The 19,356-nt window shown below is 35.9% G+C and overlaps 1 protein-coding gene across 3 annotated transcripts in view; it reads left to right on the top strand.

Moving 5' to 3' along the window:
* MIS18BP1 (MIS18 binding protein 1) overlaps positions 1-19,356 on the top strand; it is a 54,630-nt gene that overhangs the window by 3,776 nt on the left and 31,498 nt on the right. For all 3 annotated transcript variants that reach the window (XM_043489976.1, XM_043489974.1, XM_043489975.1), the window contains exons 2-8: positions 2,115-2,728; positions 7,553-7,672; positions 7,843-8,309; positions 9,267-9,340; positions 11,515-11,645; positions 16,382-16,469; positions 17,832-17,989. In XM_043489976.1, the coding sequence (XP_043345911.1) occupies positions 2,200-2,728; positions 7,553-7,672; positions 7,843-8,309; positions 9,267-9,340; positions 11,515-11,645; positions 16,382-16,469; positions 17,832-17,989 (1,567 nt within the window). In that variant the 5' untranslated portion in view covers positions 2,115-2,199. The remainder of the gene's footprint in view (positions 1-2,114; positions 2,729-7,552; positions 7,673-7,842; positions 8,310-9,266; positions 9,341-11,514; positions 11,646-16,381; positions 16,470-17,831; positions 17,990-19,356) is intronic.

Raw genomic sequence — 19,356 nt, 5'->3', positions numbered from 1 at the left:
GCATGATTTTCTTAATAGCATAATGAAATCTCACACTGTCCTTCTAGGAATGTTAATCACCCCTTTGTCCAGCATATCCCATGCACTAGTCACTTAGCAGTCCTCAGTTATCAGATGGACTGTTGAAGTATCATAGTGCTTGTGTTCAGGTAACCCTAATTTTACTTAGTAATTGTCCCAAATCACAAGAGTAGTGCTGCTGGCAATTTGGGTATGCCAAAGAAAAGTTGTAAAGTGCTTCCTTTAAGTGAAAAGGTGAAAGCTCTTGACTTAATGAGGAAAAAAATTGTATGCTGAGATTGCCGAGGTCTGGATTAAAAATGAATCTCCTATTTGTGAAGAAGGAAAAAGAAATGCATGCGGGTTTAGCTGTTGACCCCCAAAACTGCAAAAGTTACAGCTACAGTGCGTGATAAATGCTTAGTGAAGTGGAAAAGGCATTGAATTTGTGTTTTGGGTGAGGTGACATTCACATAACTTTTATTACAGTATATTGTTATAATTGTTTTACTATTGTTAATTTCTTACTGTGCCTGATTTACAAATTAAACTTTACCATAGGTATGTATGTAAAGGGAAAAGCAGTATATATAGGCTCTGGCACTATCCATAATTTCAGGCATTGACTGGTGGTCTTGGAATGTATCCCCCTGGGAGAAGGTGGGGAGGGAGAAACTATTGTACTACAGACTGGTCTGTTCTTATTTCTGCTAATTTGCTAGCAGTTTATACTTATTGTTGAGTATTTCATTAGGTTCTAAAGAAATGAGATTGTGTAAACCTTCACATACTTTGCCATCTTTCCATGCAGTTGTCCCAGTTTATTCGTTTTTGTTTTTGAGAACTTAAACTGAATGGCCAGTGAGTATTATAACTCCAAGCACAGGATTCCTGTCACTAATATCTTGCCAAATGCATGAATATATGTGCTAATACATATTTGCTGAATTCAGTGGGTTTTGTGCCATTCCTAAGATACTGGGTATCTTTGTCAGCTCTTGTTATTGAGGAATATTTCCTTCTTTTTTTTTTTTTTTCCTTCTTTTTTTCTCTTATAAAATATCAAATAAAATGGTAGTTTGTATGTGAATTTTTAACTTGTATATTTCTTGCAGAAGTTGCTGTAGATAAAGATACTTGATGTCTTTGGTCTGAATGAATTTATATTTTCTGAAATACATTTCTTTTTTTTTTTTTTTGAAATACATTTCTTATGTTTATATGAACAAAGACTGATTGGAATAGTTATAAATTCAGTGATAAGAGATGCTGTAAATCTAGACTTATAAGTTCTAGGCTCCTTTAGGTTAAAATATTGTATTAATTTACCTAGTATAGCAGAGTGCAACTGTATGGTTCATCACCTAGAAATGTGTAGGTGTAGGAAATAAAATTTATATGTAAGAAACAAGCTAAAACAAGTCTAAGACCATGCATGCCCAAGTACATGATTTCCTCTAAAAATTCTAAGCAGCAGTAAATGTTTATTTTTTTTAATGTTTAGAAAATTATAATGAATATAATCTACTTTTGACTTGAGGTCTTTTTTTTTAAACTAAAATCTCACATTAAAAAGTTCTGCAGCATAACAGAAATCAGGATTGGAGATTGTTAACTTAAAAATTGAATGGATTTTTAACCTTCATTAGGATATGTCATGTAGCTGCTGCCTTAAAATTTAAGTTCCTAAAAGGAAAAATCACATTTGTGAAACTTAATCTTTTCATAACTTAATTTATTGCTATATGCAGCTGTCATTTAATGTTTTTTGATGCAAATATTAGATTGGAACCTCCAGGACTTTAGGTTCAAGTAAATTTCAAAAACAAATATTCAAAATTCTGCTCTTAGAGTGATAAAGTAGAAGACTTGGTGGAAGCTGCTTTTTTGCAGAGAATAAATTTAAAAACCAAACTGTTTATCACTGAAAAAAAAATAAATGAAACCTTAACAAAAATATAAAATCTTAGCCTGCTTTGTGAGGTATAGATTATCCAGTGTTGTTATGAACCAATTAAACCTTTTACTTTGTATAATGTTATTATGGAAAGCAAATAAACTTAACTTTTTCTGTACAGAAATATGATAAAAATTGATTTCACATTGAACTGCAGGTTCCTCTGGCCCCCTGCTGAAGGTCTATCCCGAAAATTGCGTGAATTTTCTGTTAGAGGGAATTTGTTGCTTCTGTTTATCAAGATGATTGCAACACCTTTGAAACATCCAGGAATTCACCTGTCTTCAGATACATCTTCTCAAAGAAATATGCCCATGCATGCGATCTTTTTTGACAGCATTCCTTCAGGCACACTTACTCCTGTAAAAGACTTGGTGAAATATCAGAAATCCGCTTTAAAACTGAATAATCATAAAAAGAGTCAGTTTGTAGAAATGGCAGTTTTTAATAATAAAAATGTATTTCAGTCTACCATGCTAGCGGAGGCTACCACCTCTAACAGTTCTCTTGATATCAGTGCTATAAAGCCCAACAAGGATGAATTTAAAAATAAGGCAAGCTATGAATCACCAGGAAAAATATTTCAAAGAATGAAAGAAAAAGTCCTACGCGACAAGCAAGAAGAAGCATCAAGAAACAGTTTTTTGGAACCAACACAAAATGAAAGTTTCACTCCTAATGGAGCTGAGGAAAGAATATTAAAGCATACCTACCTCTGTGAAGAAAAGGAAAACAACAAATCATTCCAGCCAGAAAACAGTTCACTAAGAGGTTAGTTTTATTATGTGTTGGTTAAAATGCTATACCGTGTTTAGTGTTTATTATGTCTGACACTTTTAGGTACTCAGGGAACAGCAGTGAGCAAAATGAACAAAAATCTCTGCCCTCATGAAGCTAGCTTACATTCAGGTGGTGGCAGACAGATCATTAAATAAGTATTTTTTAGAATTATAATAGAAATGGTCTGGAAAGAGAAAGCAGAGTAAGCATGATGGGGAGAGTTGGAGCAGGTTTTAATTTTTCATGGGGTGGTCAGTGTTTCAATGAGAAGGTGATATTTGAGCCAAAAAAACTGAAGGAAGCGATAGATGCAGATAGATATCTTGCGGCTGGTACAAGTGCCCTGAAATAGAAGCATGCAGACTAGCTAGGAGATTACCAAGGAGTGAGTGGGCAGCTGGGGAGGAGGGGATAAATAAGGAGAGGGTCAGGTAATGTGTCTTTTAGGAGGGTCCTATAAGGGCCTTATAGGTAAATATAAGGGTTTGGGTTTTTGTTATAAGCAAATTAAGGAGCCACTAGAGGGTTTTGAGGAGAAGAATGTCGCAGTCTGACTTATATTTTAAAAATATCACTCTAGCTGTTAATTTGAAATAGTTATTTTAGTATTCCAGCTAAGAGATGGCATTGGCTTGGTCAGGTGGTAGCAGTGGAGATAATAAGGAGTTGCTGAATTCCAGATAGATTTTGGTTTTGGCGGCGGGGGTGGGGTGGGGGTGTTAATTTGTTTTAATATTTTATTTATTTATTTGGCTGCACAGGGTCTTAATTGTGGCACATGGAATCTTTTAGTTGTGGCATGTGGGATCTAGCTCCCTGTGCAGGGATCCCAGGCCCCCTGCGTTGGGAGTGCATAGAATCTTAGCCACTGGACCACCAAGGAAGTCCCTCCAGATATATGTTGAGAGATAGGAGTGTGGAATATAAGAGAGGTATAAAGGATGACCTTGGTGATTGGTTTGGTTTGGGTTTTTTTTTGCTCAAGCAACTGGAAGGATGGAGCAGTTTAACTGAGGTGGGGCAGAGGTGGAATAGTTTTGAGGACTCAGTAATTATGTTTCTTGTCATGTCAATTTTGATATGTCTGTTAAAAATTGAAGTATAGATGTGAATTAGGCTGTTGAAAAAAATTAGTTGGAATTTAGGGAAATGGCCTACCTGAGAAATACATCTGGAGTCGTTAGCACCTAAATGGTATTTAAAGCTATGAGATTAGATGGGATCATCAAGGAGTAAGTATATTATACTTAAAAAAACTGTGTATGTTGAAATGTTTCCAGAGAAAACATTTAAGGATAAGTTCTGGGGCACCCTGAAATTTAGAAGGTAGAATAAAGAGCAGAAAGTAGTGAAAGCCACTGAAATGAGGAAGAAAAACCAGAATGGTATCTTCAGAAGCCAGTAATTGATAAAGATACTTTACGTGCATTATCTCATTTGCTCCTTTCAGCAAACACTATGGATATATGCTCATTTAATAGTCTAGGAAATGGAGCTTTTAAATCAATTAACATCTGCTATGTGTCTCACAGGTAGTAAGTAAGTGATAAGCTGAGAATTAAATACAGATATCTATTAGAAAGCTCATGCTCTTAACTGCTTACATAATAGATTGTGGGTGTATTGTTGCATTTCAAAGACAGTGATGTATTTTGACACAAAAGCAGTTTTCTAAGGGAGTTTAGGATGGAGGTAGGTGAATATACAAATAATCTCATATAGTCTAAGAGAAAAGGGAGAAGCAAGAGAAATAATGTACATTATAGCATGTTTTATATGTAAACTGGGATTAGAGAGAGGAAGACATAACTGACTGCTTTGAGAATCTGCTGACTTTCTAGAAAATACACATATATACAAACACAGATATTGTATATAATTTCAGAGATCTTTTGGAGAGTCCCTACATGGATCCCTGAACTGAAATAAATGGCCTGTGTTCTGTACCGTGTTGTATAGTAGATTTATACATAGTAGATTTATACATATATATATATAGTATATTTATAGTACATATACATATACATTTATACATAGTAGATTTATACATATATATAGTATATATATACTACCGTGTTGTGAGTAGATTGAAGTATCTACTCATCTGTACTACATTGCCCTGCCATTTCTAGTAGAATGATTTAAAGAGATAGAAACTTATCTTTTTTTTTTTTTTTATTTAATTAGTTGGAGGCTAATTACTTCACAACATTTCAGTGGGTTTTGTCATACATTGATATGAATCAGCCGTAGATTTACACGTATTCCCCATCCCGATCCCCCCTCCCTCTCCATGCGCTTCCTCTGGGTCTTCCCAGTGCACCAGGCCCGAGCACTTGTCTCATGCATCCCACCTGGGCTGGTGATCTGTTTCACCATAGATAGTATACATGCTGTTCTTTTGAAACATCCCACCCTCACCTTCTCCCACAGAGTTCATCTATCTTTTATGACATGTCATTATAATAAAATCTTTATATTGAGGTTTCTAAGGGTAAAGCAACATACATATTAAGGTGTAATCACTATCAGTTTTTTCAAGTATAATATTTGAAATTAAACATATAAAATAATTCAGTTTTTCCTTCACTGGTACAATTTTTTTTTTTTTTTTTTACAATACTACTACTAGCACTGCTACATTTTATTTATTTTTATTAGTTGGAGGCTAATTACTTTACAGTATTGTAGTGGTTTTTGTCATACATTGACATGAATCAGCCGTGGATTTACATGTGTTCTCCATCCCGTTCCCCCCTCCCACCTCCCTCTCCACCCGATCCCTCTGGGTCTTCCCAGTGCACCAGGCCCGAGCACTTGTCTCATGTATCCAACCTGGGCTGGTGATCTGTTTCACCTTAGATAATATACATGTTTTGATGCTGTTCTCTCGAAACATCCCACCCTCGCCTTCTCCCACAGAGTCCAAAAGTCTGTTCTGTACATCTGTGTCTCTTTTTCTGTTTTGCATATAGGGTTATCATTACCATCTTTCTAAATTCCATATATATGTGTTAGTATACTGTATTGGTCTTTATCTTTCTGGCTTACTTCACTCTGTATAATGGGCTCCAGCTTCATCCATCTCATTAGAACTGATTCAAATGAATTCTTTTTAATGGCTGAGTAATATTCCATGGTATATATGTACCACAGCTTCCTTATCCATTCGTCTGCTGATGGGCATTTAGGTTGCTTCCATGTCCTGGCTATTATAAACAGTGCTGCGATGAACACTGGGGTGCACATGTCTCTTTCAGATCTGGTTTCCTCAGTGTGTATGCCCAGAAGTGGGATTGCTGGGTCATATGGCAGTTCTATTTCCAGTTTTTCAAGAAATCTCCACACTGTTCTACATAGCGGCTGTACTAGTTTGCATTTCCACCAACAGTGTAAGAGGGTTCCCTTTTCTCCACACCCTCTCCAGCATTTATTGCTTGTAGACTTCTGGATAGCAGCCATCCTGACTGGTGTGTAATGGTACCTCATTGTGGTTTTGATTTGCATTTCTCTGATAGTGAGTGATGTTGAGCATCTTTTCATGTGTTTGTTAGCCATCTGTATGTCTTCTTTGGAGAAATGTCTGTTTAGTTCTTTGGCCCATTTTTTGATTGGGTCATTTATTTTTCTGGCATTGAGCTGCAGGAGTTGCTTGCGTATTTTTGAGATTAATCCTTTGTCTGTTTCTTTGTTTGCTATTATTTTCTCCCAATCTGAGGGCTGTCTTTTCACCTTGCTTACAGTTTCCTTTGTTGTGCAAAAGCTTTTAAGTTTAATTAGGTCCCATTTGTTTATTTTTGCTTTTATTTCCAATATTCTGGGAGGTGGGTCATAGAGGATCCTGCTGTGATTTCTGTCGGAGAGTGTTTTGCCTATGTTCTCCTCTAGGAGTTTTATAGTTTCTGGCCTTACATTTAGACCTTTAATCCATTTTGAGTTTATTTTTGTGTATGGTGTTAGAAAGTGTTCTAGTTTCATTCTTTTACAAGTGGTTGCCCAGTTTTCCCAGCACCACTTGTTAAAGAGGTTGTCTTTTTTCCATTGTATATTCTTGCCTCCTTTGTCGAAGATAAGCTGTCTATAGGTTCATGGATTTATCTCTGGGCTTTCTATTCTGTTCCATTGATCTATATTTCTGTCTTTGTGTCACTGGTACGAATTTTAAATCTATTACCTTCCCCTTTTTGTGTGAAAGAAACTCATTTCTATATTCAAGATACAAAACTTTAACCATCTAGGATGTAAAGCAGAATAAAATATAAGCAGTGCTATTAGTTCCTGTTTGTCTGGTGATTAAGCCTACCAAATTTGTGTCTTTGAAGACCTGCTAAAGGGATGTCAAAGAAGTATAAATTATGACTTAGTCTGCTACTGAATCTCAACATTTTGATTTTTAAACCTGTTACAACTGTTCATCCATATTTTAGAAATTTCCAACAACCAGAAGCAAAATCAGAATTTTTAAGACAGGATGGCACTTGATATATGACTTTGACATAAACATATCTGATTTGTGACAGCACCAGAATTTTATTCCAGATCTCTAGGCTTCTAAGTCCAGTCGTATACTTGTGTCTAGAGCTGGCAGGTAATGTGGAGAAGTTTTTTAAAAATTCTTTCTCAGCATAATACAGGTATAGAGAATGCATTGAAGATATGAGATAATAAAAAAGGGCAAAAACTTAATATAACTGTCATATATTAAAGTATATACTCTGTTGGTCTGATCACTACTCGATTTAAGTCTTTATTCCAAGATTTTTAAAGGCATTTTTTTCTCTTATTGACTAATAAAACTTCTTTCTTTAAAAAAAGAAAACTCAACCTCAGTCCAAGAAGTTCCTCTGGAATCATCAAATAATATTTTTGTGCCGGTCAAGCAAAAGATTAAATATCAGCAGGAAAAGAAGGTGCCTCTGCACAATTTAACTTATGGTAAAGTGCTTTTTGTTTTGTTTTTAGTTTATTATTTGAATGTATGGTTAAATGTTCTAGATAGTTATTTTCCCTGTGTAGGCAATTAAAAGTTTAAAATTTTTCTGCTGTTCTCTTTTCATTTCATATTATCCGTCTATAAATTTGGTTTGGTTTTGTATTTTTTGCAGAGCTTCCAGTTCTGAACCAAGAACATAAAAATGTTGCAGCTACAAACAGGGCACTAACTAGAGCTCAGCTGGCTAGACAAATTCTTCACTCAAAGGAGAATATAGTTGCAACCAATAAAGCCAAAAAGGACACGTTTGTTTTAGAAGACATTGATTCTACCTGTGAAAAGTCCCCAAATACCACTGTTGAGACTCTTTGTGGTCCTGATGTTGAAAATGGTGGTCAATTACTGGTTTCCGATGATAGTAAGATTACAGCAGAAGGCACTTCAAAACAGGAAATTAAGGAAGGAAATGAGAAAACAATGCACAGAGAGACTGATTTTACAGGTTCCATGAATGATACTTGTAAAATTGTGCTTGCAACTCCACGATTTCATATAACAATACCTCAGAGATCAAAAAGAAATGCTTGGAACCCTTCTCCAAGTACAAGCCAAACTATTACAAATGGAGTTAAAATTAAGGTAGGAAAACTTTTAAGGCAGATAAATACTTGTTTTCACCCTCATTCTTAAAGTGCATAAGCTCTTTTGCTCTCTCATTAACAGGTTCATTTTGGGTTTTTGTTAATATTTAGTGTAGAGGCAATGTGGCCTAGTGAAATGAGCAGTGGATTAAAAGTAAGAAGACCCATGCGTGAAGTCTTATTTTGCTCTATCACTAGTTGCATAGTCTTCAACTCCCTTTGGGGATGAATACTGAGGTATTCTTGTTCTTAAATTTTTTTTTTTCCTGATTCTTGGTGTTCTATTAACAGAGCAGTTAAAAGGGAAAGGAGTTACAGCATCTAAAGATTTGAAAAGTTTTACTGTTGTAACACTGGAGTAGGAAATGGCAACCCACTCCAGTATTCTTGCCTGGAGAATCCCATGACTAGAGGAGCTGTTCACATGTTTGCTTTGGAATAGAATACTAAATATAGATTACTAGCAATCATCTTTATAGGAAATTAAATGCAACTCCAAATCAACTTTTCAAAAAAAAATGCTCTAATTATAACAGGGATAAAAGTGATGGTGAAATGCATACTACTTAACTTGTTTTCTCTAAGTTATTGTGTCTTTTGTGGCTTTGGTATTTTAATGGATACCTCAAGATTTTAGGTGACTTTTTCCCTTAGTGGTTAAGATATTTGACATAAGAATATTTAAGGTATAATTGATTCTGGATTTTATTAATAGAACAAACTGCAGTACAACTTCAGTTCAGTCTCTGTCTCCATCTTTTGTTTAATTATGCATAAGAGTTTTTACCTTATTGCTATATAAAATAGACTCTGATTCTTATATAGATGAACACGAAGGACTCATTTGGATTACTTGTATAAGTTTTTTCTTTTAATTTAATGTAAACTGATTTTGTAATGCATATGGTACAAGTAATATAAGAAATAATATATATTTCATTTTATGCTTTATCAGGTAGTCCAGCTACAGGAATGGATGATTAAAGTCATCAATAATAACACTGCTATATGTGTAGAAGGAAAACTGATGTAAGTATAACTTCTCAGTATTCTTTTAGTAAAATTTGTAATAAGATATTTGTATGTAAGATTTGTTGTAAAGATATTTGTGTGTAAGAACTACAAGGAGATGCATGACAAATTGCATCTTGCTGTGAAACAAAGACTTTTCTAACGAGGTTATAAACTGATGGCAGAAAAGTAAAATGAGTATGACCATTTTGATTATAACTAGCTTTCTTGCTTTTGCAAGAAATTTGTTAACTCACATTATTTTTAAAATAGTGACAGCTCAAATTTGTATGAATAGTGCTTTATTTTTTTCAGAGGTTCTAGGAAGTGGGCTGGGATTATCTGCTTAACAATAATGATTGCTTGTAGTTAACATTCACTACATGCATTTCAGTCCAGAGTCTCACATCTAAATTGGGAAAACCAAAACCAGATATGTATTTACTGATCCAGAAAAGAAATCAAAATTATGTAACAGTGCCACACAGCTACATGTTAAGTAATCACTGGCACTTTATGGTTTTCCCTAAAATGAAAGCATCCTTTGGTAAGTGGGCTTTGCCTAGTTCTGCTACTCTGCTAGTCCCATTTCCTATTCTTCAAAACCAATGTTCTTAGTGGTTAAAAAAAAATGTAATAAAAGGTTGTAATAAAACAGTACACTGTATCACGTTTAGAGATACTTACCTGAAAGTTTATGAGTATATAAAATCTGCCTTGCTCACCTTATTTCTTGCTTGCCTTGCACCCACTCATTTCCTTAATATCCAGAGGCAGCACTGATTGCCTTTGTTGGAATCCCATTACTACTGCCGGAGAAGGCAATGGAAACCCACTCCAATACTCTTGCCTGGAAAATCCCATGGACGGAGAAGTCTGGTAGGCTACAGTCTGTGGGTCACTAAGAGTCGGACACGACTGAGTGACTTCACTTTCACGCATTGGAGAAGGAAATGGCAACCCACTCCACTGTTCTTGCCTGGAGACTCCCAGGGACGGGGGAGCCTGGTGGGCTGCTGTCTATGGGGTCACACAGAGTCGGACACGACTGATGCGACTTAGCAGCAACAGCAGCAGCATTACTACTGTTTACTGGCTGTATGACTTAGGCCAGTTACCCTCTTTCAGTCTCATTTTCTTCATTTGTGTAATGATGATACAGCATGACCTACTTTTTAAATTATTTTGAGTTAATATTTATAAGACTTCGAGAACAGTGCTTGAGTACTATTTAAATATTTGTTAAATAAAATAGTGAAAGTCACTCAGTCGTGTCCGACTCTTTGTGACCCCATGGACTATAAGTCCATGGAATTCTCTAGGCCAGAATACTAATGTGGGTAGCCTTTCCCTTCTCCAGGGGATCTTCCCAACCCAGGGATCGAACCCAGGTATCCCGCATTGCAGGTGCATCCTTTACCAGCTGAACCACAAGGGAAACCCAAAAAAGAACAGAGAATGTGAGAATATTGTGTTAAATTATAACATATGAGTTTAGTTCCATTTGACCAAACTAAATGATCTTAACTTTCTCATTTATTATATTTAGAATGTTTATTACTAATCTAATGAGTCAGAATGTTCATTTATCTAATATATTTAAAAATTTTGTTTTCTCTATATTTATTCTTGGCTTCATGTAAAGAAATATAAAGAGTAGATTTATGGGTCAGTAGTTTGATGCTGCAGTTTGTTTTTTCACAATTGGAACCTCTTTTGGTACTTTCTAAAGAGGAAGGTAAAGACATTTGGCTATATGGTGGTGTGTGGGGGGGAAACACAAGAGAAGAATAATTCAAACAATATAACTGCATGAAATCTAACCCAGCATAGGCCCTGAGGAGAGTGACAGGGAAACCATCCTTTGGCAACCGGTTTGGCATCAGTTGAGATAGAGTTGTGAACTTTATTGCCACAAGATATTTAGAGAACTCCTTGCTTTCTTGCTAATGATACATTTTATACTAGCCACATGGTTTGGCCACAGTACAGTTTCTTGTTACTCAGGTTCACATTAGCCAAGAGGTTGAGTTCTGTTGCAGTGTTTGGCCTTCAAATATTTTGTAATTAGATTGATAGCATTGTAGCTGGAGTGCAAATTTATTCCTGTTACAATTTTATTACATGTGTACATTGTGACTCTTGGTAAAATGTGAATATTTTGGCTTCAACTAAGCTTTTTTTTCTCCTAGAGACATCACCAACATATATTGGCACAGTAATGTAATTATAGAACGGATTAAGCACAACAAACTTAGAACTTTATCAGGCAACATTTATGAACTAAAAGGAATGATAGACCAGATTTCCATGAAAGAAGCAGGTAATGACTGTCATTACTAATTGGAAGAATTACTTTACTAAGTGAAATAATTAACCATATTTCAAACCATATTTTTGCTTTTAATTAGGTGCTTTAAAATTACATGTCAACACTAAAAATTAAAAAACACTGCCCAAATTATGTAAAACTATTATATATGTTGATCCTTTATTATGATTTACTGTTATTGACAGTTTAAGTTCAGTTATTTAAAAAATATTCAAATGAAATATTCCTTATTTGTGAGGAACTGGCTAGAAGAATATAATTTAGCTCCCTAATTTCTCTTTTGTTGAACCTGCCCAGCATAACCCTAGTCCTGATATAATCTTATTTTCTGTCTGTGCCTGCTGCTGCTGCTGCTAAGTTGCTTCAGTCATGTCTGACTCTGTGCGACCCCAAAGACGGCAGCCCACCAGGCTCCCCCGTCCCTGGGATCCTCCAGGCAAGAACACTGAAGTGGGCTGCCATTTCCTTCTCCAGTGCATGAAAGTGAAAAGTGAAAGTGAAGTCGCTCAGTTGTGTCCGACTCTTAGTGACCCCGTGGACTGCAGCCTACCAGGCTCCTCTGCCCATGGCATTCTCCAGGCAAGAGTACTGGAGTGGGGTGCCATTGCCTTCTCCTGTCTATGCCTAGTACACAGCTAATGTGACTAAGGAAAAGCACACCTGAGTAGTCTACTTTAAATCTATGACTACCAGCAACAAACTGTGGCCACTTGGTATCCTACCGTAGGTCCCTAATCCATTCATTCTCCCATCATCCTCGATGACTATTTCGTATTTCTACATCTCTCCTGCCTTCCTCTCAGCTTGGTGGGTGGGGGAACAAGGAGAAGACTTGAGCAACAGGAACAATCAAAAGAGAACTTTTCTGCCACATCTCTTATCTGCTTGTATTTGCACCTGCTTTTATTGGGCAAGCCTCCCACGTTCCTGTCTGTGTCAACCTGTTTATACTTTAGTTCCTACCCTCTTTTACTCGAAAATATCACTCTAGTAATTCTCCCTTCCATCACAAAGAAAACCAAAACAAAACACTCTCTTTTGTGTAAAAAAATCAAGGTTGTTAGAATGTATTCGTATTTAAGAGATCATCAACTTAAAATAATCATATATATATGTTACATAGTAACCTCATGGTAATCGCAAACCAAAAATCTGTACTAGATATACACACACATACACACAAAAGAGAAAGGAATCCAAATGTACCACAAAAGATAGTCATCAAAAGAAGGAACAAAAAACTACAAACACAACCAGAAACAGTTAATAAAACAGCTATAACTACTTTAAATGTAACTTTAAGTGTAAATGGACCAAATGCTCCCAATCAAAAGACAGAGTGGCTGAATGGATACAAAAACAAAGAGACTCCTTTCAAATCTAAAAATGCACACAAGACAGAAAGTGAAGGGATGGAAAAAGGTATTCGATGTAAATGGAAATGAAGCCAAGTTAGCAATGCTTATATCAGACAAAACAGACTTTTAAACAAAGATTGTAATAGAACACAAAGAAGAATATTACATAATGGTAAAGGGATCAATACACACACACAAAAAAAGCTATGACAATTGTAAATATATAGGTGCCCAACCTCGGAACACCTAAATACATAAATAACAAAGCTAAAGGTGTCCCACTCCCTGCATTCAAACTATGCTGCTAAGCTACAGTAATCAGAGTAGTGTGACACTGGCACCAAAACAGCCACAGATCAACTAAACAGAACAGAGGCCCCAGAAATGAACCCTCATGTATTTGGTCAATTAATTTACAACAGAGGAGGTGAGAATATAATGGGGGAAATGACGGCCTCTTCAATAAATGATGCTGGGAAAACTGGATAGCTGCATGCAAAAGAAACTAGAGTACTTCCTCACACTGTGTCCAAAAATAAACTCAGAATGGATTAGACTTAAATGTACGATCTGAAACCATAAAACTCCTAGAAGAAAACATAGCGAACCCTTTGACAGATGCCTTAGCTATATTTTTCTAGATCTGTCTCCTCAGGCAAAGGCAACAAAAACAAAAAATAAATGGGACAACATCAAACTAAAAAACTTTTATACAGGAATAGAAACTGTCAACAAAATGATAGAGCAACCGACAGAGTAGGAGGATGTATTTGCAAGCTACATTGCTGATAAGGGATTAATACCCAAAATACACAAAGAACTCATACAATTCAACATCATAAAAAGAAACAGTCCTATTAAAAAATGAGCAGGGGACTCCCCTGGTTGTCCAGTGGCTAAGACTCCATGCTTCCAATGCAGGGGTCCTGGGTTCAATCCCTGGTCAAGGAACTAGATCCCACATGCTGCAACTAAGAGTTCATATGCTGCAATGAAAGATCCTACATGCCACAACTAAGACCTGGTGCAGTAAAATAATTTTTTAAAAAGTTGGGCAGAAGAGCTGAATAGGTATTTTCCAAAAGAAGATATACAGATGGCAAACAAAGATGCTCAACATCACTAATCATCAGGGAAATGCAAATCAAAAGCACAATGAGATACCACCTCATGCCTGTCAGAATAGCTATTATCCAAAAGACAAGAAACAACATTCATTGGTGAGGTTGTGGAGAAAAGGGAACCCTTATGCCATGTTGGTGAGAAAGTAAATTGGTATGACCACTATGGAAAACTGTGTGGAGGTTCCTCAAAAAATTAGAAGTAAAACTATCATATGATCCAGCAGTCCACTCGGGTATTTTTCTGAAGAAAACAAAAACACTAATTGAAAAGATAAATGCATGCCTGTGTCTACTGCAGCATTATTTATAATAGCCAAGATACCAAAACCGCTTAAGGGTCCACTGATGGATGAGTGCATAAAGACAATGAGGTATATACATATACAAAAGAATTATTATTCAGCCTTAAAGAATGAAATCTTACTATTGTGACAACATGGAGGGACCTACAGGTATTAAACTAAGTGAAATCAGAGAAAGATAAACACTGTATGATTCCACTTGTATGTGGAATCTAAAAACCACAGCAAATGAACAAGTCAAAACACAAACCGAGTCACAGATAAAGAGAACAGATGCTTGCCAGAAGGGAGAGGGATCAGGGAATGAGTGAACTAGGTGAGGGAGATTAAAACATACAGAATTCTAGTTATAAATGAGTCACAGGGATGAAGGGTTCTGCAGTGAACAATATTCACATTGTTATGATACAATTTTATGTATTTTATATACAATTTTATATGATATAATTTTTTATATAGTTAAAAGTATTGTAAAAATGTGGGAAGAGGATTTGGAAGGAGAGGTGCAGATGTTAAATCTTCATCTCATTTATAAATTTTAAAATTGCTTTTTTCCTTTTTATTGTATCTATATGAGATGGTAGATATTAACTATTGTAATCATTTGGCAAGATATATATTAATGAGCCATCATGCTGTACATGTTAAACTTACACTGTGCTGTGTGTCAGTTATTCCTTAAAAAAATAGGGTGAGGGCAAACCCTCTTTTAACCACACTTCTTTCAGCCACTATTGCTCTCATTGACAGCAAAACAGCTCAGACAATTCGTTATACTTAGATCTATTTCCTCTTGAATTCTTTTCCATCTTTTTTCTTGAATTCCCTTTAGTCTCTCCTTCATCCCCAGTTCTTCACTGGAACAGCCCTTATCAAAGTCACCAGTGGCCCCCACATTGCTAAATCCAGTGTATACTCGACATAGTAATCACACCTACCTTCTTGAAATACTTGGCCTCTGGAATACCATATTTTCATGCTGCCTCACTCCCTGTTCCTTCATAGTTTCTTTGCTTACTTTTCTTTCTTCTTTGCCGCTAAATAATGGAATAGACTAGGGCTCTTTCTATACTCAGTGCTGTGCTGATTTCATACTTTTTCATTCATTTTTTGTCTGTTCATTTGACATCTTCACTAGGATGTCTACAGGCGTCTCATAGTTAATATGTCAAAAACCTGATCTTCTCCATGTACTTCCACAGACTGTTCTCAAAATAACAACTAATTCAGTTCTGTTAAAAAGTAAGTCATACTCTTTGGCTCCTCCACTCAGAAATTTTCTATAACTTCCTATCTCACCCAAAGTAAAAGATCCGGTCCATAAAATGATGCCAAGGCTTTAAAATCTCTCCCAGCTGCCTCTGTTACCCATCTGAGTACTAAGTGGCCTCCTAGTTCTTGCCTCTCTCCATTTCACTTCAGCTACACCAATCTCTTTGTGGTTCTACAAACAAGCCAGGCATACTCTTATTTCATAGCCTTTCACTTTGTTCCCTCTGCTTCCAGTGCTTTAACCCCATATTGCCACATTGCTCACTTCATGTACTTCAGGGCTTTACTCAAATGATGCTATTTCAGTGAGAACTTGTCTGTCCTTTTTTGAAATACTGCCTGCCCCCTTTCTCCCCTAAAATGAACACACTGATACCACTATTCCTCTTAATTGCATAATTTTTCTCCTCTTAACTGCATAATTTTTCTCCATAGCATAAATGACCACTCTAACAAATGAGATATATTATTTACTGGTTTGCTTTCTGTTTAGAAGGCAGTTTTCATGAAGACAGATTTTTTTTTGTTGTTAACTGCTGAATTCCTCAGCACAGGCACTGTGTGCCTGGCACACAGTAAGCAATAAGTGTATATTTTAAAATTATTTAATAAATGAATGACATCAGTTTAAAATCTTGGCTTTCAGATAACTTCTGTTTATTTATAAATAGGTTACCCAAAATATCTCATAAGGAAATTTATGTTTGGATTTCCAGAAAAATGGAAAGAGTACATTGACAATTTTTTAGAACAGTTAAGGTAAAGTAGTTTTTAACTTTTATTTATTTATTTATTTAATTAATTAATTTATTTATTTTATTAGTTGGAGGCTAATTACTTCACAAAGTTTTTAACTTTTAAAACAAGGGTTGTTTCTTTTTTTGGTTGCGCTGGGTCTTCCTTGCTATGCGTGGGCTTTGTCTAATTATAGAGAGTGAGGGCTACTCTCTGGTTGCGATGTGCGGGCTTCTCAGTGTGGTGGCTTCCCTTGTTACGGAGCGCAGGCTCCAAGTGCACGGGCTTCAGTAGTTGCCGCACGCGGGCCCAGTAGCTGTGACATGCAGGCTTAGTTGCTCCCAGGCACGTGGAATCTTTCCAGACCAGGGATGGAATCCATGTCTCCTGCATTGGATTCTTATCCACTGTGCCACTAGGGAAGTCAGTCCATCTTTCAACTTTTTAAAAAACAATCTTACTGATGTATAATTTACATCTGATAAACCACCCATTTTAGGTATAAAATTTGATGAGCCTTTACAAATGTATATACTCATATAACCAATGGAAAGTGCTTTTAAGTTCTGCTTTTGGAAATGTCCATTTTGAGCTATCTTTGATCTTGGATTTTCAGAAGGCAGTAACACTTTACTGGAACTTCTGTCATGTGGAATAAATCTAAAAGAAAAATTAAACCTTTGACATATTTAAGGAGTCATCTGTAATCACCTACCTTTTAAGAGGCATGTAGCTGTAAACAGGAGTCTGACATTCTTGGTCCTTTTTCATTCATTCATTTCCTCAATAGTTACAAAGTGTCATCTGCTTAGCCGACTCTGTATCAGCACTGGGAAAAGAAACAAGAATTTGATTAGTTCTTAACCTTAAAAACTCTTTAGGTTGTGTAAATTAATCTCATCACAGTGTAATGACATATAATATCCGCTGGCAGTTTTCTCCTGTAAAGGGTCGATAGTATTTTCATGGGTATGCTGCTTCTGTCACAGCTACTTGACTCTGCCTTTGTAGTGGAAAAGTGACATAGACAGTACAGAAATGAATGAGTATGACTGTGTTTCAGTAGACTTTATTTACAAGAACAGGCAGCTGGCAGAATTTGTCCTGTTATTTTCTTGTATCAGCTTAAATAGGAAATAAAAGAGTTAAGATAGTAAGAACTTAAAAAGTCATATTTGAATATTTTGACTTAAGATGTCATACATAAATTTTTTGTGCGAGGAAAAGGGTAGAGGCCATGAAAGCTTAAATAATGTAAAGATTAAAGGTAATCTGTTAGGGAAAAAAAGCTTTATCTGAGGGAATTTATTTATTTATGGGTTTAGTTTTTTGGTTTTGTTTTTTGAGAACCTATATTAGAGGAAAAAATACTATACTTGTTTTTAGGGCTTGTGAGAAGGAAAAAGGAAAGGCCAGACAAAACCAGAAAGCTAAAAGATGTGTTCCTGACATTCAAAAATCAATGAAAAATGATGCAAGGAAAACAAAACCAGATGTCCTCCAAAGAGCCACCAGCACTTATGACCTTGACTGTGATTCTTTGGGTATGTTTGCTCTTTTCTTCTCTTGTTCATATTGTGGTATATTTTTAAATGAGCTCCACATTGTTTAATTCTTTCAGTGTATATAGTACTGAGTCCTTGACTTATACTGCCCTAAAATTTCCATTTTTTTCACTAGTTAAGAGGAGAAACTGCAATCACCTGTAGTCAGCATTCAGCCTACTTCATTAATTCCTTTTAATTAATCAGAGTATCAAGGACACTGATAAACATAGCAGTGAAAGATGATTGTTGTTTCAGTTTTCTGAATGCAAGGTTTTAGGCTGCCAGCTTGCCTCAAACCTATATTACAGATACCTATATTTTTGTGCTAAATATTATTCCTGTTAATAGACAAAACCAATTTGCTTTCATGGAGGAAATGACATGTATTTTCTGAATGACCATTGCTATGAAGGTAACTGGCAGAACTGTTCTGTGTCCGTTCTTTACCAGAACTATAATCTGCCTCACATCCACCCAGTCCCAAGATGAAATAGAGTATTTACAGCCTTTTCTAGATAATATAATGAGTAAAAGTTACTAGACCATGTTGTATAAATTTAGGCCATTTCTGCCTTGACCTTATAACAGAGCTTTACAGAACTTCAAGAGTTGAGGACTGCTTCTGCCAAAAACATAACCCCATACTGGATGTAGATATACCTGTATGTTATTCCTTCACTCCTACCACAACCTACTCCCCTGTCCCCACTGAAACTATGCTTATCCTTTCTAGTACAGAGAAAGGAATAAATTAAATACATGGATGAATGCTTGCAAAATTCACTCCTTAACTGTAGCTCCAGTTCCTTCTTAACTCTTCTTCATTTTATCAAGTCATCCTGTTTCTTATAAATTAGGCATATTGCTTGTTGTCATTGCTAAAACCATCCTCAGTATTTTGGAGTCCTGGGGCTATAGCACCTGGTATGTATTTTTTTACCCCCAAATTTAAAAATCCCTAAAAGTATATCTAACTTTATTATTCTTTTTTAGTCTTAGGTCTTATCATCTCCCTACCTCCATTCCTTCCTTTCACTTATAGTACTGTTTTTCAGGAATTTGAGTTAAATTGTGAATATTACTGGTAAAATATTTGAGACTACAAAGTAAAAGACTAAAGTTTGGTAAACCGTTTTACATGCCAGCTGTGTCCATAGGAAAATCATTAAACAGACATTTTTAAAGTATCTTCTATGAACCTTGATCTATGTCAGCTATTAGGAACCTAGAGATAAACAAAATGAGATGCTCCTTGAGACGCTCACTGTCGGGCAAGATAATACTGCAAAACAGACTGCAGTCTGTTTTGGATTATCATTTTTCCACTGTGATTCATTAAATCATTGTTTTGTGAAACTATTAAG

This window comes from Cervus canadensis, chromosome 17 (assembly GCF_019320065.1).
Source record: "Cervus canadensis isolate Bull #8, Minnesota chromosome 17, ASM1932006v1, whole genome shotgun sequence".
In the NCBI taxonomy this organism is placed as follows: domain Eukaryota; kingdom Metazoa; phylum Chordata; class Mammalia; order Artiodactyla; family Cervidae; genus Cervus; species Cervus canadensis.
This window is presented reverse-complemented; position numbering and strand designations above follow the sequence as displayed.